Source organism: Tiliqua scincoides, chromosome 1 (genome assembly GCF_035046505.1).
Source record: "Tiliqua scincoides isolate rTilSci1 chromosome 1, rTilSci1.hap2, whole genome shotgun sequence".
Lineage (NCBI taxonomy): Eukaryota > Metazoa > Chordata > Lepidosauria > Squamata > Scincidae > Tiliqua > Tiliqua scincoides.
In genome coordinates this window covers 122,742,969-122,764,695 of record NC_089821.1, presented here as the reverse complement: position 1 = coordinate 122,764,695, position 21,727 = coordinate 122,742,969, and the positions used below count along the sequence as shown (strand labels likewise).

The 21,727-nt window shown below is 43.5% G+C and overlaps 1 protein-coding gene across 1 annotated transcript in view; it reads right to left on the bottom strand.

Annotated features, from left to right (window-relative positions):
- KIAA2012 (KIAA2012 ortholog) overlaps positions 1 to 21,727 on the bottom strand; it is an 85,610-nt gene that overhangs the window by 51,253 nt on the left and 12,630 nt on the right. Inside the window, exons 4-9 of the mRNA XM_066621871.1 lie at positions 12,410 to 12,572; positions 11,666 to 11,809; positions 7,094 to 7,314; positions 3,973 to 4,165; positions 2,756 to 2,886; positions 1,778 to 1,934 (exon numbers count right to left, since the gene is read on the bottom strand). Coding sequence (XP_066477968.1) covers positions 1,778 to 1,934; positions 2,756 to 2,886; positions 3,973 to 4,165; positions 7,094 to 7,314; positions 11,666 to 11,809; positions 12,410 to 12,572 — 1,009 coding nt within the window. The remainder of the gene's footprint in view (positions 1 to 1,777; positions 1,935 to 2,755; positions 2,887 to 3,972; positions 4,166 to 7,093; positions 7,315 to 11,665; positions 11,810 to 12,409; positions 12,573 to 21,727) is intronic.

Genomic DNA, 21,727 nt, shown 5'->3' with positions numbered 1-21,727 from the left:
GTAAAAACTATTTCCTCACATGCTGTTGTTATATAGACTGTCGCCTTTCCGCACTTTCCAGATTGGATGCAGAACTGAAATGCAAAAGCCAAACATATTTAAAAGCTTGCATGGATAATCTTACTGTGTCCCCTCCCCTGCTGCCAAAAAAGAGCTTTATATTGTGCTTCATCTCATTTACTAGCTGTTTGGTACCAGGGAAAGTACAGAACACTCTGAGGTCTGGTCTAGAGGGTAGAGTCTCCCTTAGCCCGAAGATAACATCAGAAGGTCACCAGTTCGAGGACACCGGCAGCTCCCTGAACGGCTGAGAATGGTGAGACCTTGAAGCAGCTGACAAGCCGAGCTGAGTGATTCCACCTGCTCTTGGTGTGAGCAAGAAGCGTCTTGGCTGCCCTCCACGTGAGAGATGGAGCTGCTTGTCAGCCTGCGTGGGAGAACTGGAAGCCAGAAGTGAGACCAAACCAGGAAGATCCATTCTGAAATGTTGTTGGCTCTTGAAAGAGAGAACCTCTATGATTGTAAAAATCCCCTTGAGGGATGTAGAAATGCCTGCCTATGTAAACCGCCTTGAATAAAGTCAGAGGAGTAATCCGATGACCAGAAAGGCAGTATATAAATACCGAGTTATTATTATTAAATTACACAACTGATAAGCTTACATATCAATTTAGTAAATAGAGGCCTCAATCTAACTTAGTTTATAGGCAACTCTCTGGCATTATTTTTGACCTGAGCCAGATTTCAAGGAGGCCTACAAGAAGCATGTTAATAGAGGACTACATCTACAGCATAATTGTAGAAGCCCTTGAACAGGAATGGAAAACTGTAGAAAATGACAAAGAAATTCCTAGGCATATGCTAGATAACGTTCAACAGGTTCCTTCAATGCTGCCTTTCTCCTTAAGCTGTTTCTGCCCAACCTTGCATATACACAACAGGGACCAAATGTGGGCTGGGCGGAAATGGGTTAACAACTATAATAGCAATATTCAGCGATGAAATAAAAATACAGGTCAGCTTCAGAAATAAGTAAAGACGCTCTGAACCAGAAACAACACAAAATCAGATTGCTGGGAGACCCATGGCATCCCCCAGTCACCCCTGATGGTACACTGGGCCACTAACCCCAGTACTGAGGATTCAGGGAGTGCTAAGGCCTGGTGGACCATCTAATAGGCTTGGACCCTTGACTAGTGCCCAAACTGACTGATCCCTGACTCCATCCCCGCCAAAATTACCTGGCAAACCATGACCAGATAAGGGGAATAAAGACTGTTTAAAGCCTCGTTTAAGACTGCTGGAAAAACTGAGGAGAATAATCGAGTTACATCCAAAAGATAAAGACAGAAAAATAACACATATTAGCACTGAGGTAAGTGTTCCCCATATACACATTAAGAGCACAATCCTAACCAGGTCTACTCAGAAGTAAGTCCTATTTTGTTCAATGGGGCTTACTCTCAGGCAAGTGTGGTTAGAATTGCAGCCTAAGCCTCCTTTGGTTTTTCTTCATATAGTAGACACTTGTATTTTGATTTGTGGGGATGGGCAGAAAAGCAACCGAAGTTTCTTTGAAGCATATATAGCTTTGTTGCACAAACAGGCTAGAAGTAGGATCACAATAATTTTCCAAAACCAGTCTACTTAAAGTCTACTTTTAAATAGACAACAGCAGCTGATGGAGAATTGTTACTGTTCAGAATGAGGGAGTTTGCTTTTACTTAATCAGTACAATAATCCATATGTACCCTTCATCAAGGCCATGACCTATTACCTGCTGGTTTTTTTGCTTTGATGTAGGGCTCCCTTTCCAACTGAACCAGCAATGGAAGGACCACAAGTTCTTTAGAGAGCTCACTGGACTTTAATTTTTTCCTCTGAGCTTTTGGGGAGTCTTCAGATATCTGAGGTAGCCTGAACATCTCTGGCACCTAAAGGAAAACAAAACTTCAAGACCTTTTCTGACACCGCACCCAAATGTCTTGTGCTAGATTTAAACAGACCTACATGCCAGAAAACTGTCTGTAAAAATGTCTTACCCAACCATGCTAGGGATGGGCTCTGCAGATGGGCTGAGTTCCTGTTAGGTTTTTGTCCACACAATTAATTTTGTTTCAAAATAAAGTTCAGGAGTATCTCTGCCTGCACTTGTTGCACATAGAGAATATGAGGGGATGAAGGCCAATATACAGTTAATCACGTTTAATTCCCTTTTGTTTCAATGGAATGTGAAGCCTGATCCTATGCATGATTACCCAGAAGGAAGTCCCACTAAGCTGACTAGGACTGGTTTCTGGGTAAATGAGCAGAGCAATGATGTCTCAACCACACTCACTAATGCACTAGGCTGCACCCAAAGGTGGTTTTACCTCTGCTTTCTTTGGCATTACCTCTAGATGTCCGCTTACCAGAAACAGAAGGCTGGGAATGAAATCATTGTTTACCATCTTGCAAAATGACTTTTCTCTAGCTGCAATAAAGTTAAAGCAAAATACTATCTCATGAGTGCTGAAAGAAGGTATCATGTAAGATGCTAAACTAGACTGTTGAGCCTTAATTAATCATTGTTTTACTTGGCTTTCGCTCCCTGTCTGTTCCAAGGAGCATCCTGGAAATTTTCTTTCCAGATTCTTTCTGTTCTGGAGTTAACCCTGAAGAATCTGGCAACTCCAGTGATGGGCCTATTTGGGTGCTGTTAGATAAGGCAATTTCTTTGTTTTCAATCCCAAAACTGAAGAACTTAAAAACTGACCTGCTTTCTGTGCTCCTTTCTTTTTCCACCTTGTCCAGAGCTTCTGCATGGTTGAACAGGAGGGAAGAGGCCTGTTTCTACCGGTGGCCTTCTTTCTCTGCAATCTGGGTTTTTCAGATGCTTTTGGCCAACTAGGGAAGCCCAGAGAAGAGATCACACACTGTGGTCTTTATTCAAATAAAGTTAGTTGCCCTTTAAATTTTTACATGTATTTGATGTTATTCATTAAAACACTTTGAATGCTTCTCCAGGTGTTCTCATCTAGGCGGTTTATAAACATAATTTAAAAAGCATAATTCAATCAGGCAGAATGTCCCAGATAATCAGACCCCAAATCGGTAGGCATTATAGCAGTTATATCAATATTTTTCAACCTGTGGGTTGGGACCCACTTGGTGTATCAAGACCCAATTTCTGGTGGGTGAAAAAACGGGTCGTAGAAAGTTCGGATAACTAATTGCCTTGAGCCCTGAGGCTATTCAAAAATCAGAGAGCTTTAACTGCCCTGCAAACAGCTGAGCTCCTGCAGTTTGCTAGGTTGTGTAACTATAGGGAGATAAATGGTTCCCCCCTCCCAAGTCTGTCAATGACAGATAGTAGAGGCAGGTGAAGCCTCATAACTAAGCCCCTCAAGCCTTGAGGCTATTCATTAGGACTACCTCATTATGAGAAATGGATCAAGGTTGTTTTTTTTTTTTTTTTGCCAATAAAAGAATAAATAAAGATATTGCTTCTTCCTAGATCATCTTTTTTAAAGTCTTGTAAAGCTAGGTGGGTCCTGATAGAGTGTCATTTTAAAAAGTGGGTCCTGGTGCTAAAAAGTTTGAGAATTACTGTGTTATATAATAGAATTCAAATTCCAAAAGCTTGCTGTGGGCTTTAAACATCTGTACAGTATTTGCCTTGGAGGAAGGTCATGGCTCAGAGGTAGCACACTTGCTTTATATGCAGACGGTTCCAAGCTCAATCCCTAGCATCTCCAAGCAAGATTCCTGTCTGAAACCATGAAGAGCCACTGCCAGTCAACCTGGACAATACTGAGCTAAATGGACCCCTGGTCTAACTACAGACAGCTTTTGATGAGTGTGACAAAGATTAGATAGCTGATGCTAATTCCAGGCAGAAACTGTTGCTTTAATTAAGAATTCTCAAAATAATTAATGTATTGAAGTAATCAGCTGATGGCATTTAATTAGATGACAGCTTTAGTTTCTTACCATTGCATGAGATCTTTCTTCCAGGGAAAAACCCTCCATAGAAAGTCATGTGTGATTTTTCACACCAAAGCTCAGAAGTGTCAATACTGGTACTCTCCAGTGATGGGCAATCTACAGATTGGTGTGGCATTTTACTGTGGCCTTGATGTTCTTTTATATTCCCTCCATCTTGGGGAACTTCCATGCAGGTGTCCTACAATATGAAAGACAGAAGTACTTGAAAAGCTGCATTTCTGAATAATTATTTCAGTTTGGCCTTATAGGAAAGAGTCATGTCCCTCTCTTTCCCTCTTCTTCAGCCACCACCTCCTATGCAGCCTAATGTGAAAAAGTTGGCCTCAGTGGCTGGGTTATTAGGGCAGCCCACAAATCAATTGTGTTCTGAAGAGATTGTGGGAGACAGTGACGCACACCCTCTAGGATTGGCCTAAAATTTCCAGGAATCATTATCAATCTCCAGGAGACTCTGAAAGGAATCTTGGAGATTTTATCTGGGTTTTCCTGGCTAAATTACATCATATCATGTTGGGGAAAAAATATATTCAGGAATAGCTTCAGGCAAAGTTGGCAACCATACTCAGGGACTACCTAGGCAGATCTTATCATTAGGAAAAGTGACGTGGACTACTTCAGGCAGCGTATTCGGTCACCATAAAAGGACAGCAAACTGTTAGTAATTTAATAAAATATTGTGTATTTTGGTAGAGGGACTTGGTTTTTCTTCTTCAGGTGTAAAAAAATAATTCAGTCATGGAGGAGGACATTCCTTGCCATCAATTTGGGGTGAACCAAAGTGAGAAAATAACTGCTAAACTCACCAACACTTCTGTTTTATGCCAGCAGGGGGAACCAAGGGGTTCAAAACTCAAATGCTAAAGAGAACAAAGTGAAATTCAAATTGTGGTTGATCAGAGAACATCTGATCCCTCAGTGAGAGAACAGGGAAGTGCAAGGGGGCAGGAATAAAAGAGGGCTCCTAAAGGGGAAAAGTGTATGATTTCACTCTAAAACATTGGGTGAGGATGTCGAGTTACCAGATAAAGCAGAGGACAGGGGCACTTCCAGAAGTGCTCCTTATGTTGCCAGGCAAAATTGCTTTTCCATTTGCTGTGCAGAATTACAATGTTCATTCCACACAACAGTAGATATTGTGTATTTGGGTTGCACAGTGTAGCCTAACCCTCCCCTTCCTGTTTTGCACATCCTGTTTCTATCGTATCTGGGCACATCTTCTCAAAGAAAAATGGAACAGTAGCGCTAACAGCAAACTGTACATGCAGTCATTTTGCGGCCACGCTGCTGTTCTCAATTGTTGGATTTCCGCATTCTGTGATCATTTCAGCATGAGAAAAACGCAGGCAAACAATGTACGGGTGTTGTTGGCATCCTTCAGTCTCGGAAGACTATGGTATCATGCTCTGAATGGTGGTTCTGGAACAGAGTGTCCTCTCCAGTGCGCGAAGCCTGGGTTAAGTAGGTATGGAGGATAGGCTGTTACCCATGCAGCAAATCCCCCTCTCCACATCGCTGAAATGGTCCAATGGAAAGGCAGAAGCCAATACAGTTGGTTCCAGTGGCGTCGCAGGAGTTGCCAGAACGGGACTGTGTTCAGCCATGAACTGCCTCAGGGACTCCGGCTCCGGATTTTGCCTCGAGGTTGACTCCTGAAGCCTTTTCCATAACTGGATGTAGCCACAAGGCAGTGGAGGTTTGGGGTCAGAGTTTTCCTTCTCTCAGATGAGCTGCCCACGGGTGGCACCTTATGAACCCCTCATAAAGAATGTGTGAATCGTGCAGGGCAGGCTGAACACCTCCTGGCGCTTGAGGTGGCATGACAGACACTTCTCCTCTTGCCTGCTGAAGTCCCGGCCTCTGCTCCTCCCACTCTCCAATGCTTTCTACTTCAGCATTTTCCTCTCCTCCATATGTCTTCTTCCTGTCTCAATCCAGGGAGTAGGAGGAGAAGGAGAAGCAGTGGAGGCAGGCAGAGGCGGGCATCTTGCACCAATATACTGCCTGAGGTGACTGCTCCAGTTGGCCTTATGGATGGGCTGGCCTTGGAACCAAGTGTGCTAATCCCAGTCTAAATGCCCCACCTGGAAGTACCCCAGGTCTATACCTTTACTAGTTGTGAAAAAGAGGGAGTTCCAGAAAGTGTAGCCTGCAAGCCCTTGCAGCAATAGTTGGTCTAAAGATTTGGTCGAATTTATACATGGCCCTGGAATGCGTGACTGGCACACAACAGGATGTAATGCTTACTCCATATATGTAGGACCAACTAATGTGAATATGGAAGTATATTCATAAATGCCTAGGGCCCACTCATATGAGCTATCCACCCAAAACGACAGTGCCATTTTACAATAGCTGAAATCATTTCTGCCGTTGTAATACTCCCTGCCCAGCAGTTCAATCTTGCATAGGACTGGGCTGTAAGTCAGTGCTGCTGATACTCTCATGCACTAATGGCCCAATCCTTTAAAGGGCCTAAGGCAGCAGATCCCCTGATCATTGCCCTAAGTCCTCAAACAGACCACTACTGTGCATGTCAAAGCCCCTGGCAGAAATGGTGGGAGACTCCCCGTACCTACCACACACGGACCACATTGGAGCAGATAAGGTGACAGTGGGAGTGAGTCATGGGCAGTTCATGGGGGATGTTCAGTGTAGGTAGTGGGGAGGGCGGGGATGGTTTGGGGGCTGGAGGTGGTGGATCCTGGCAGCAACAGTGTGCACTGGGATGCTATCCCCTTTTTTCCCAGTTCACACAACCCCTGACTCTCCTCAGGTGTAGACCAGCAAAATAACTGGTGTAGGTCCAAGGAGACCCATTGACAGCCAGGCAACCTACAGAGCTAAGTATAAAATATTTTTATTTATGTCTCCCAGGTCATCTGGTTGCCCCTCCTCCACCACTGCATGCAGCACATGGTCTGTCAGCATGGCTGGGTGGCAGAAGATGATGGGGAATAGGATTGGGTTTTATCTCAAATCCCAATTATTGCTGCAAGAAAAATAATGTGGGGGAAAAACAATGTGGAAGAGAACCAGGAGATCTCTAAGCTACATATAAATATGTCTGGGAAGAAACTAGATAACAGGGGAGGAAAAATGGCAGTACCTCTGGAACACTTTGGTACACTGCATTCTGTCTCCACATGGGCTCCTTCGAGTGCTGTGGTGTCAGCTGAAAACTTAGCTTTCTTACTGAGATCCTTAAAGGAACTTGAGCTCTCCTTCTGACATGTGTTTCTCTTTTATAGCCTTCCAGCACCCAGGCTTCATATTCAGATCGCTCGTGAGATGAAGGATCAAAATCTGCTGAACAAGCGAATGAGTGAGTATTCCTGCACAAAATAGTGGATAACATGCAAAAGAGGCCCTTGCTAAGGCAGAAGACTGTGACACTTAAGCCATTCTCACATGTGACACTAATACTGGTTTCTGCATTTCTCATCTTGCTGGTCATCTGCACGTAAAACCACAGGTTGGAATGAGCATTTAGTTTACAAGTGACTCTTTTCTGCTTTCGACCCTGCACGTTTGCATGTGGACACAGCCAGTGCTAGACAGGCTCAAATATGAAAATAAAACATATTGGTGCCAGGGGCAAGCATCTGACAGCAGACCCTGTCTGAAGCAGGTTTGCCCTTCCCACTGCTACCATTTCAATGCGGTGAGGCCAGAAACACGACTGACCTTAGGAGCTGCACTGCCCAATTGGAAACTTTGTGTGCTTAAAAAGTACATGTGAGTTAATTGACCAAATGGATCTAAGTGCCTTTTAAAGATAAAATTGCATACAACAGGCATGTCCAACTTCGAACAGGTCGTGATCTACTTTTTCCGGCCAAAAGTGCCGGTGATCTACCACCACGAAAATTAAGTTTCAAATTAGTTTCAAATTAAATTTTAACCCAATAAAGTTGGAGGATTCCACCCCCCCCATTTTTAATGAACCTTCTGTCATTTACTTGGATGCGATCAGCTGTTAAGCAAATTAAGCAAAAACAAAACAGAGAGACGAAGATTCAGTAAGAAGTGTGAGGGGAAATGGAAAATACATTTTTTCTTAAACTTTTATTGAGTAATAACTTTCTTTAACTGTCTTAATAACTTTCTTTAACTTTTACTGAGTAATTTGTGTTAAATTTAGGTCGAGTATTGATCCAGGCTTATCTTGCACAATCTTTAATATTTCGCTCTTGCTCATTAGTGAGACGTCTGAGCCTGCATTTCATCCACCAGCTTTTTGAAGTTGGGTGAATATTGCGTGAGGGCCAGTCTCAGCGAATCCTGGAGATGTTCATCTGTCATGTTGGAACGTTGTGTACTCTTTGTCATTTTCAGATGGGAAAACGCAGATTCACACAAATAAGTTGAGCCGAAACAGGAGTGTACAGCTTCACTGCATCTTCTCAAGTTGGGAAATTTGTCTCTAGGCACTAGCTTCCAAAACGATTCTTGCTCAGCACAGGTCTTGAGAAAAATGTCATTTTTAAGGGTTAATATTTCGTTTTCAAGAGATGGCTTGTTCAATGAGTAATTTTTACTGATAGCAGCTGCAGTTTCTTTAATGTCCACATATACTTTGAATGGGTATGACAAGTACTCCACAACTGTTCCAATTTTTTGGAAGTCACAGAATCTATTTTCGAATTCCTGGATAACAGAACAGATTTCTGTCACATACTTCTCGTTCTGAAAAACAAAATTTGGATATTGTCCCAGATGGTCCTGCATATTAGGAAAATGATCAAAAGTATTGTTTGCAAGGTTAGCCATCATTAACTCTAATTTGCTCTTGTAGGATGAAACTGTACTCATCATCTCGCCAATGTATTTGTTTTTACCTTGTAGTTCAAGGTTCATATCACTTAGTTCGCCTGTAAAGTCAGCGAGAAATGCCAGATCACATAACCACTCCTCATCTTCCAACTCTGCTTGGTCATCTCCCTCTCCTTCAAAAAACTTCTTATTTCATTCAGCAAATCATGAAATCTTTGCAGAAATTTGTGCCTACTTAGCCACCTTACATCTGTGTGCAAAATGATTTCTGCTGCCCCTTCATCAAGAGTAAGATTGAAAAGCTGTCTTTGAAGTGATCTTCCACGAACTGAATTTACAATTTTGAAAGTGATGTCCATGACAGTCTTTGTATTGAGTCTCTTGCTTGCCAAAACTTGCTGGTGAATGAAGCAGTGGTAAAAAAGAAAATCTGGGAAGTCGTCATGCTGTCTACAGAGGGCTATGAAACCGTTAACCTCACCTGTCATTGCTCTTGCTCCATCAGTAGTGATGGAAACAAGTCTATGCAATGGAAGATAACACTTTGTCACAAAAGAATGGAAAGAACTGAATATTTCCTGACTGGTAGTTCTCCCTTTTAAAGAAATCATTCCAAGTAGTTCTTCTTTAACACTGAAGTCTTCAAAAACCATCCAGATAAAGACTAGTAACTGGGCTATGTCTCTTATGTCTGTAGATTCATCCAGTTGGAGTGAGAAAGCAACACAATTTGAAACATCCTCCAACAATTGTTCAGTTGTGTCTCCACACATCTTTTCAATTCGCCGCACAATGGTGTTTCTTGACAATTGTACATCTTGAATAGCAGCTATGATCTCTTTCTTATTTTTAAATCCTTCAAAAAGATTGTCAGCTGCTTCAAGAAAACAATCTTTTACAAATTCCCCTTCAGTGAAAGGTTTGCATTTCTTTGCGATCAGGTTGCTGACCTTGAAGGATGCTATGGTTGCATTGACCAAATGTGACCTTGGCTTCGCAATCAACTGTTAGTGAGTAGCTGATTTCGATTTAAGTTCTTTGAGCTTCAGTTTACAAATTTCACTTTTGGGTGGAAAATCAGCATCAAACTTATTGCTATGCAGAGCCTTATAATGACGTTCCAGATTACCCTTTTTGGGCAAGGATACTGGGGCATTACAAATTAGACAACAACACTTGTCTTTCACCATGATGAAGAAGTAGTCCATTTCCCATTCATCATGAAAGTGATAGGTTCTGCCCTTCTTTGGAACACTCATCTTCGTTATACTGGGGTGGCTGGATGTAAGAAGGCCAAATCTGCTAAGTTAGTATAAACATTAGCTGAATCTGGTCCAAAACTGTCACTGTCCCAAAGTATTAAAGATCAATAGGAACTGAAGACCTCTGGATGATGTGCAATACAAGGAGATGCCAAAACCACACATGCAGTTCTAAAAGTAAAAATAAGAATTCATCATACAGGCACCAATAATCAAATACCACCAAACAATCACCAAAAAAACTCAAACACCTGTCCAGCAAACCAGATAAAATCAAATACCGCCAAACAAGTTCAAATACTACCAGACGCGATTTAATAAATTCTGCACACAGTGTAGAATCAACGCAAAGGTAAGGCAAAATAAAATTGCAGAGTAGAATCAACGCAAAGGCTAGGCAAAATAAAATTGCAGAGGCAAGCAAAAGTCACAGTAGTTTGAACCAATTTGAAGGCAAGGCATAGTCAAGTTAGAACAAAATTGGAAAAGCCTGCCAAAATCACCAAATTCTTGACACTTTGTTGTGTCTGCCCAAAAACGTTTAATGAAAGCAAACTATAAAGCGACCAACGACCAGCACACGACACAACTAATACGGTAAGTGTATTCAGTTAAAGCCCGTGCGAATGAATATCGCTTGGTATATAACACACTTCTAAGGGATATTGGGGCGGGGGCAGGAATGGGTGATTCTGAGAGGCAGGAGACCAGGTATGACGCCGGACCTGTGGCGTCTCATCACGGGGTGCAGGCGGCGGCCCCCTGGGATACCCACAAACTATTGGCACGAAAACAACAAGCGCCCCCAATACACCCACAGGCAAGATTCCCGCAGGCAGGGAAAAAAGACAGGCAAAGGATCAGCAGTGGTGGCAAGCCCTCGGCAGACGACCTGCCGGCACAAGCTCTCTCCTAGCGACGGGGCGAGCTGCTGGAGAGATGGAGCCAAGTGGAGCTGGCGATCTACCTCTGACCCCTCCGCGATCTACAGGTAGATCGCGATCTACCTGTTGGAATGCCTGGCATACAAGATTAATAATAATTTTAACAACAACAACAACAACAACAGTATTTATATACCGCCTTTCTGGTCATCGGATCACTCCTCTGACTTTATTCAAGGTGGTTTACATAGGCAGGCTGTTTCTAAATCCCAGAGCGGATTTTTACAATCATAGAAAGGTTCTGTCTTGCAAGAACCACACAACATTTCCGGTGGATCTTTCAGGTCTGGTGTCACTTCTGGCCTCCAGTTGCCTCCCACACAGGCTGACAAGCAGCTCCTTGTCATCGATTAGAGTAGATTACCCTAGCACAGGGCCCTCTTAGACACAAGGCCCAATTGGGAGCATTTCATCCAATCGGCTTAAAGCCGGCCCTGACCAGACAAGGGGGCTTGTTTGTTCATTACATCTTTATAACTTTCTTTCATCATGGAATGAAGGGTTCCTAGCTGTTCTCTCTTCCAGGCACTGACTGGACCCAGACGACCTTTAGGCACCCTCCAAAGTCCTCCTAGTGTGGCACTAGAGGACCTTTTTGTAATTACATTCATCCCCTATCCAGGAGACATTGAGATAAAGTCATTAATTTATTAGTGTTGTCTTTCAATACATCATTTTCTACTCTACCTGGATTAGTCTGTTGTTCAAACTCTGTTGGAAGATGTGGGCAGGGTGAACATAAAATACGCAGATTATATTTTGGAGGAACGGCTGACAGATCTTGCTGTTTCTTTCTGTGATCTGATGGATCCACCTCAAGCAACAAAGGATCCCTGATATATCCTAGAACGTATACAACATACACATATCATTATATAGAGAGCAGGGACAGCACAGTGGCTAAAAGACTAACAGCCCAATCCTAATTAAATCCCTTCCACCGATGCAGCTGTGGCAATGGACTACATGCTGTATCATTGGGGGGGGGGGTAGTCCAGAGGTCTCCTCAAGGTAAGGGAATATGTCTGCTGACTTGAGCTCCTTGGTAGAGCAGGATAAAAATGTGTTTTCATAAATAAATACATGGGAGACAAGATGGAACCTCTCAGCACCTTGTATACTAAATATCACTGGCTGAAGCAGCAGCTCCTAGTTCCATCCCAGTCAGGCAGCCCAGAAGGAAACCATAGTTAGTGGTACTAAAAGCCACTGAGAACCAACAGGGATGTACTCCCCCTGTTTACCTTCCAGCACAGGTCATTCAGCAGGGAAATATTATTGATTTTGAAAACATGTTTCCTCAAATGTATTTCCTGCCACATCACATTAAAAAGATTTAATTGGTCTCAGTAATGTTCATAGCCATTTTGTTTCAACAGGCCCCAAAGTGCTTCCTTTAGAAATATCTGTACCAATCCCAGCTTAGTTTCTACTAAAACTGACCTGCAAGTTGAAGTTTTTGTAAAATACTTGGATCCAAGGTCTGAGAGAGTTTGAGGAGGTACCTCTTGGCTGAATAACCTGGTCTCATCTGTCTGCTAGCCTGGATAGCTTCTGGATCACTTAGGAAGTGAAGGTATGGCTGCCAAGCTGTCCCCTTCGTATGCTTCCATAGCTATAATAGGGACAAGATGACAACTGCTTAAAACCTGCCTCCTTGTGAAACTTATGGTAGACTGTAATCAAACCTTGAACATCTCTGAAGGAATCCATCAGTCACTAGAGAAGGGAAAAAAATGGAGATCTAAAAACTTCCCAAATGCTTTTGAATCACATTCTGACAGGCACAATGTTTTAAGAGCACACAACATGTTAAGAGCAATGGGATGGTTAGAATGTAATCTGGGACAATTCAATACAAACATTTGTTCTGTCTCAGGGCAAGTTCTGAAAAACCAATACTGTACACTTTCAGGTGTTTCTATCTGTCTTTTGGGGAAGCTCTGAAGAGTGCCTATTGGCTAGTGCCTGTGTTATTATCACCAACACATGCCTTCTCCTAAGTCCCCGGAAGTTTTGCAACTATATTATAAATATTTGCAAATTTTAAAAACAAGATCAGAGAACAACATACAGACATAACAAAAATATGCTTGTTTTTTTTTTTAAAGGTGAACAGAACTGACTGAAGAAAGGTGATAAGGGAAGATAATGGTTGAATGCATGTTTAACCTGGTAGTATGACTGGTCCCAATCCAGCTCTACTTGCATGGAAACAAGATGTCAGTGGTATGAAAATGGGAATTGGGATGCAAATTTGAACACACACACTAATGAAAGTGTAGCCTTGTGCCAAGTGCAAAATAATGCTCCGGAAGTGACGTCACTTCCAGAAGTGACATCACACCCAGACTTTTAAAAAAGTGAAAAATTGGGCAGTGACATAGCTAAGACATCTTCTATCTGGAGTCAAAAAAGATTTTGTACCCCCCCCCCCACACAACAAAATCAAATTTAATTTATTAAGTAAATAAATCTGGTTAATTGGGCATACCATTTGATAGAATACAGATATTCCAATGAGGTTAGTTTCATTGCATTCAACATTAAATTACCTTTCCAATGATATATAACATGATGGTATTATTTGTACATATGAAGGTTTTCACAATTTTGGCCACTAGTTTCAAGCTCAGCTTGTTGTCCTAACAGCACTATCCTATCTTGTGCTGGAACAGGCAAGCCAGGAGGCTTGCACTGTATCCAGCATAAGTTAGGGCTGCAAAGTGGCTCAGCCAAAGGTAAGGAGAAACTCTTCCTCCTACCCCCATGTAAACCACTGCAGCCTCTATCGGTCTCCTCGGGCTTGCGTCCCTTCCTGAGGTGGCACAAGTCCGAGGAGACCGGAATGGTTTGAAGCCGCTCCACGCTGCTCGGGGACTGGGATTGGGATCTGGCATAACTCCCAAGTCTCCGTCCCACCTCCCACTCTCCTGCCCCCTCCCCCCCGGAATGCCTCCCTGCCTCCTCCTCACCCACCCCAGAGCCTTGTATCAGCCAAGCTCGGCCAACGCAAGGCTTGGTCCCTCCATCAGCATGGAGGCTGAATTCAACCTCTGCGGGCCGGCGTGCCTTTGAGCGCTGGCCTAGCAAACTCTTGAGGAGGCTCAAGGGACCTGTGCCAGCCGAAGGGCGACCTAGACTTGCACCCTAAAGCTTGTTGTCTCTCTCTCTCTCTCTCGCACACACACACACACACACACACACAAAACCACAAATTTAAACTTCAAGCTGAATGAACGGCTCCCTGTTCCAAAAGGGCTCATAATCTAAATAGATGCAAAAGAACACCAGCAGACAGCCACTAGTAAAGACACTACTGGGGTGAGGCGGGCTGGTTACTCTCCCACTGCTAAAAAGAGGAGCACCTTCACTACTCAATCCTATCATGCTTATTCAGAAGTATGACTCACTGAGTTCAGTGTTGCTTTCTCCGAAATAAATGGGCATAGGATTGCAGCCTTAACTAGTTTTCTTACCGAATCATTTTATTATTCATTTATTAAAAAATCATATCACATTGGGATTCATTTACAAATGGAAATAGTCAGTGCCCAAGGCTCTAATAAGAATGAATAAACAATGTCTGACAATGAAATGCCTCCTACAATGCTGCACAAAAGCTGTTGTCATTTGATTTCCAGCAGCCTCTTATTTGTGAGATTGCTTAATTGCAGGAAGAAGCCAGTGTTGGCACTGCAGTCATCATCACGTTATAGGTACTGTATTATCTAGGTAATAATACAACAACACATTGTTGAGAGACTTTATTCCTAGGGAGCCTTATAGTCTCTCTGGTTTTTCATGACCACAGTGGTGACTGTGCCTATTGCGAGAAGAAAACTGGAAAGCTGACACAGACAGACACAGACAGACACACACATGCTGAAACATGTAAAAAATGGCAGAGACTGCTGGTTTTTTAAAAGTGAGCGAAGAAAGTGGCATCACTAATCATTAAGCTGCTTTTAGCTGCTGGATTGTGGTGGAGTGGGTGGCTCCTAGAGACTCCATAAAGCTCCTTGCAAACATAGTTATAAAAACATAAGTAGTGCCGGGCTGACTTTTATTATTTTGTTGTTATTATCGCACCATCCATGTGCATGGTGATATACAAAGAGAGGAAAAAACAGGTCCCTGTCCCAAAGGCTCACAACCCAAAAGAGACACAAAATAAGGCAACAGAGGAAGATGAGGGAAGTGAACGCAGGGAATGATTGTGGAAGAATTCGTGATTATTTCAGGTACACATCCTTAGGCTTAGTTGCGGTGCAGTATGGAGACAGGCAGCCCAGACCTACCTAAATCCCCCACCACCACCAATACAGTAGCGCCAGAGGGGCTGCATCCACTGGAGGGAGGCAGTTGGAGAAGTCTCCTCCTAAGCAAACTATTGCTCACTTACCTCAAGGGAAAGCCTCCAGCACTGCCATGGGACTCCTCGGATCTGTTCCTGCTATTTCACAGGCATTAAGTTCAAACCATGTAACAGCCATGGAAAGGGAGAGGTTAAGACATGAGTGCCTGTGAGTGCTGACTTTGGTCTGCATCCCTCCCTGCCCCCACTCCACTCAGGAATTCCCCTGTTCCTCCCCAGTCTGTTCTATCCCCACCACTATCGGACTCACCTTTCCTGGTCTGGCAGCGGGCCTCCCATGCTGCCACTGGCTGTGGCAGCATACACAAAATGTTTGCCGGCAGTCTGCTGCACGTTAACCCTCTGCTCTCCAGTCCAATCCCGGATAGGATGAGGCTGTAAGAGGTTGGGCTGATGGCTTTATGAGAAAAGTGGGCCTTGAAGAGGAATGCAAGCAAGTCAGGGAAACGGCCTCAGACTTGTACCCAAGTGCCTTCCTAGTACAGCACCCTGTTCGCACAGTGGCGGATATGTCTAGGAAACACACAAGCAGCACACATAAGCAAGATAGCTCTCTCCTGGTGTGGCTTTGCAGAAACTGGTACATGGTAAAACCACATGTGGGGCCTTCTCAGGCACAGGCTGACAGTCCATGTCTGCCCAAGAATGCACATGGGATGATGAACAGGACCAATGAGCTGCTGGGGGAGAAGTGTCCATGTAGGTCTCATTATGTAGAGTAGACAGTTCCTTTTTTCTCTCTCCCCTTCCCTCTGGCCAATCAGAATTGCTTCCAAGTGGGGGAGCAAGCCAGGACAGGTGTGAGGAGCTCCCCCTCTTCCACCCTCTTAGGTGGGGGAAGAAATGCCCTCCACTCGTCAGGAAACAGCCTGGTAAGTTGTGGGCCCAGCACAGGGGCACATACCCTAATTATGCTAATGGAATTAGGACAATGTGGCACCAGTCCTAAACTGGCAATCATTGGCATGATGCTTCTGAAACTGAAGAGTGTGTGTAGCCACCATGACTAATATAATTCACAGAATATCAATCATTCACATATTTGTCTAATTCTCTTTTAAAGGCATCTAGACTAGTGGCTACTGCCACATTTTGTATCAGCAAATTTAATAAACAATTGTGCACTGTTGCCCTGGACGGCATAGTTTGGAGTGCCCCTCCCTTGAATGTACTGCATTTAAACAGCCATTGTTTTAAATTGGATATATATTTGTATTTCTGTTTTATTTGATAGAAGCTATTTCACTGTGTCTGTTTAGAATACATCGCCTGTCTCAGATATTCAGAAACTGAACCAGTGAATAGAGACTATAAAACCAGTGAATATAAAACCAGTGTTTTATAACAGAGCCAGAACGGTGAAGAATATTGTATAAAGATTCCAATTTGTGTCTTTGGTGACCTATTGGTGGTAAGGAAGTTTTTCCTCCTCTCTACAGTTTTGTGGGTTGTTTTCCTACTTTCAGCTGAAGTGGGCTATGAAATTTAGAAGAATGTGCAAACCTAAATGGGCCTTGGTGTCTAACTGAGCTGAATGCAGTTAAATTGTATTTTTTTAATGTGTACTAGTGCCTTGTTATGAAAACTATTGAAGTGCTTTGAGTAATAACAAGCGTGCTGAGACCTGTCCTTTTTCTTTTCTTTTCTTTTTTTGGTACCACATCCAGTTACTCTCTATAATCATTCTGTTCCCAGGTTCCAACGTACACACTTCTGCTCAAGGGTACTTGTGTAGGCATTTCTGGTTTCTGTATGGCTTTTTCTTTTTTTACAACAGCAAATATTCAAGAAGCACAGTAGTTGTTGAGTCTCTGTAGCCATGGAGGGCACCCTGAATTGTGCTCTAAACACCTCCAGATACACATATATCCTCCTCGCAGCTATATGATCATTTTCCAGCTACTATTGATTATGGGCAGAAAGTTTCTTCTAACTCTGCCTACTGCAGTGCCAGCAAAAATGATCACTTGATCTATTATCAGGCATGCTCTAAACAGGTATTTGTTATTTTTTAAGATTCCACCAAATCTCCAGTTGCCTGCTCATGCAGTGCTTAAGTCCAAAGGGCATCCATTTTAAGACCTCTGTGAAGAGCAGAGGTGTCCTGAGGGTGCATTGCACCAGCTATGGCGCTTACCTTGTGGAGCTCAGAATTCTGAACGTATGGGGTGACGAAACGATGTAATCACCTTGCCCCCAACCTTCCACCTATCAGACTGCTTTTAATTTGATAGACCCACCTTTGGAATGCCTTCGTTCGGCAATCTTTATCTCTCTCTGGGCACAATTTCTTTGTGTTTTCACTGCTGAGTGGCATAAACTTTATCGTTGGCACAAGCATGAGGTGGCTCGGTCCAAAGAGGGCCAAAGATCACCGAACAGAGGCTCTGGGTGTGGTATTACCCCCCCCCCCCACAGACACACACTGAGGCTTGCACCAAAAGCAGGCTGCACCCGCTGCATTGCCTTAGTAATGCAACTAGGGAAGCGTTCAGCAGGCAAGTTAACTAGGGTGGTGTTGGCTCTTCTCATCTATTTGTTATTTTTCAGTGATTTGTACGCCATCTTTCACACAAGGGTCTCTCAAAGCAGGTTTATATACCTGAAAACAGAAAATAGTTAGGAGTCCTTGCAGCTATCTCTAGTTCTTAAAACTACCGAAGGAATGATGGAAAAAGCCCCCTGAAAACAGTATCATCGCAGTCAGTTATATGTAGAGGGCACACGGCATCTCCTCCATCGGGCCCCAGGCTACTTCTCCTCAACTCTCTGGTAGTATATAGGCCTCTAGTGGGATATCTTAGCAAGTGAGGTTGTCAGATCATTAGCTTCTTGCCAGGCTGCCTTGCAGAGGTTTCACTCAATTCTCTCTGCTTCTGAAGGGCTAGAAATCTAACACTGCATTTCCCAGAGCCTTCTGCTTGTCTTTCGGAGGATGATCCCCCCAAGTCCATCTCCATGTAGATATGACATACACCTGTTGGGTATGTTGCCCTGGTGGCTCAGGAATCAAAACTCAAAGGAAAGTAACCCTAGAGATGGAGGTAAACATTCTAGCTCGAGGAAGGCAGTACACATTATAAGAACCACTGTGAGAGACAGACAGACTGTGTGAGACCTTGGGGGAAAACTCATTCCCACTGAAGAGCTTCAGAAAGCCAGTCCTGCTTGAGGGTGTCCCAGTCTAGTGGTGTCAGATCTCAGCTACACGTGGAGACAGGCCACAGGATCCAACAGGCAGACTCACATTCAATGGACCAGAAGCACAGGGTGTGGTGGCCTGGGTGTCAAGTTCCAGAGCAGGCAGACAAACTAGGGTGAGGCAAGAGGAGACTTTTCAGCTGATGGCAGTTTGCTCAGACTGAGCAGCTGACTTGAAGATCAGGGAGTTAGGAGCATAGGAAGCTGCCTTACTCTAAATGAAATCATTAGTACATCTAACTCAGTATTGTCTTTGCTCTCTAAGGTTTCTAAGGTATTTTCTCAACCCTTTCTCAGGTTTTGTAGGTCTTGACAAGCATGGATTGGCCACTGGGATCAGCTGATGGTTTTCAGCCTAGAGCAGAAGAACATAGAGAGTACTATGGCCCTTGACCTGTAGAACTTTGCTGGGCTTGCTGAGAAACCAAAGCTCAGGTAGTGCAGAAAAAAATTTCTTTACTCAGTGTGTGGTTGGTCTGTGGAACTCCTTGCCACAGGATGTGGTGATGGCATCTGGCCTGGACGCCTTTAAAAGGAGATTGGACAGGTTTCTGGAGGAAAAATGCATTATAGGTTACAAGCCATGATGTGTATGTGCAGCCTCCTGATTTTAGAAATGGGCTATGTCAGAATGCCAGATGCAAGGGAGGGAGCCGGAATGAGGTGTCTTGTTATCTGGTGTGCTCCCTGGGGCATTTGGTGGGCCGCTGTGAGATACAGGAAGCTGGACTAGATGGGCCTATGGCCCAGTGGGGCTGTTCTTATGTAGGAAAAAAAGCAGCCAGGGCCAACCTTAGTTCAAGACTCTTTCCAATGCCATACAAATGTGCTTCTAACCCCTCTTCAGACCTCCCACCCCATCTGTTTACAATGGCTAATGGTTAGAGCAGGGGTGGCCAACCTGTGGCACGTGTTCCACTAGTGGCACACAGTCACTTCCTAAGTGGCACATGCAGAGCTGCCTGTCATGGCCGTGCTCGTTGACTCAGGGCTCCACAACCACGAGCACATGGCACTTCTGCCAGCATGAAGCCCAGAAAGGAGCATCAAGGCCCAGGACGGAGTGAACATAACTGAGCAGAAGCTTGGCAGATCATGTGGGCTGGTGAAACCTTCTGAGCAGTTCCAGCTGAAATACGTTGGGAGTGGCAAGTTCAAGATTCTGTACAGGTCCAGCCTATTTATACAAGGATTTTTTATACATGGATTTGACTCAACACGAATGGCCCCTGCAAATGAGAAGGAATGTGCTGATCCCTGGAGAAGGGAAAAAACGCATCCCTTTAAAATCTGTTTAAAAAACTGAACAATAGCTTTAACAATAGACTCCTTAATGAGAGAGAGAGAGAGAGGGCAGCTGGCTGACAATCCATCAATCCTTCTCTCTCCAGAGGACCCCTCCCTTCCCCCTGAGCACGTGAAAGAAAGGTGATCACTTTGCATTGGTGAAGGGAGGGGCTGAGTGAAGAGCCTTTGTAAGTGCTTGGAGGAGGACTGATTGATGGATTGTCTTCTTAATGACTACATCACAAAGGTCAGCAAGGCTTTTTTTAAATCACCAGAGTAAAGAAACTTTGTTTTTTAAATTGATTTGCTATAGTGCATTTTTTGCCATCCACGTGAGTGCTTGGAACAGAAAGCACATGAATAATGAGGCTCAACCTGTATATTAAAAGGGGCATGTGATGTGCTGCGAGTTGGCCACCCCTGGGGGAGTGCTTCCTCCTCTGTTAGAACACTAATTGGTTCAGAATAACAGGATTACTGTTATTACTGAACAAATTACTGTGACAGGATTTTTGATGATCTGCTTAGGTTTCACTGGATATAGGTATATGCTTAGATATACAAGAAACTGGTATAACACACACTGTGGCCTTTCTCTGTGCTTTTAGCAGAAGAGAGTTGCCATTTCTTCCAGCCGCCATGTTCTTATTGGTTTCTCACCCCCACTGACTTTCTGCTGCCTTGGGGAGTTTTCACTTGGCTGCACCCCTCATTTATTCTTGTACATTGCCTGGAATGCTCTATGAAGGGGAAAGGCAACTAATTTAATAAATAGGTACCATAAAGTAATCAAAAGTCTACCTCTTTTTAACTTTCCACATTTGCCATCAAAATGGAAAACAATTGTGTATTGAATGGTGAATGATTTTAAAAGTGAACCTTTAAAAAAAAAGTCCTTGAGATGGTTTGCCAACATGCCCTTCATCAATGGGAAATTGTCAATGTGCCTGATAGGATGGTGTGATGGGTTAATTCCATTTTCTGCCATCTCCTATGGCAGCATGATTTGCAAGTGCCTGGGAATATCCCTGCTGGATTCTAATTGTCTGTGGCAGTCGGCACATGATTTCATGTGTTTGGTCACAGCAGTACTCTTTTTCTGCCCCTTTAATCTTTGATGGATGTCGTGCTTGGATACACTGATGTACCACAGGCAGTGATTGCAGAGGTGTCTTTTGTCTTCACTCTTGAGGCATGTAGTCCTGATTGGGTCAGCCAGGATTTATTAATGGATTCCATTCCCAGGGATGTTAAACAGAGAATGTTGTTGTAGACTATTATGGCTAGTTTAATCTATTCAGATAAGTTAGATTCTTCTGGCAGCAACTGACTTAAGTGTAAAGGTATTCCTCAATCATTTGAATTCTGATTTCAAAGGCTTGGTGAAGGACATTTCTTTCAAATAATCACATCTACAATACAGACTTGAGTTGGTTTTGTTACAAGGCACGCTTTTAAGTTCCATGTAGCATGTGCACATGGGGGAAAATCTGTTTTCCAGAGACCAAGTCCAGTGGCTTATGGTACAGCTCAGTGAAAACAGCTTGAAAAGAGGAGGGAGGTAAGGTTAAAGATGTAACAATTGTGGTATTGTGGGAATAAAATTACAACCACCAGGAGGGAGGGATCAAAAATAAAATGCAAAGTAGTACCATATACACCAGGGGTGTCCAAAGTTTTTGGCAGGAGAGCCACATCATCTCTCTGACACTGTGTCAGGGGCCAGGGGGGAAAAAAGAATTAATTTACATTTAAAATTTGAATAAATCTACATATGTTTAAATAGATGTATATATTAAAGATGAGCTTATATGAACGAATGAAGGACTTGCAATAGCTCAAGGACTATAAAAGGCCTTGCACAAAGCAAGGCTGGCCTTTCCTTTGCTGCCACT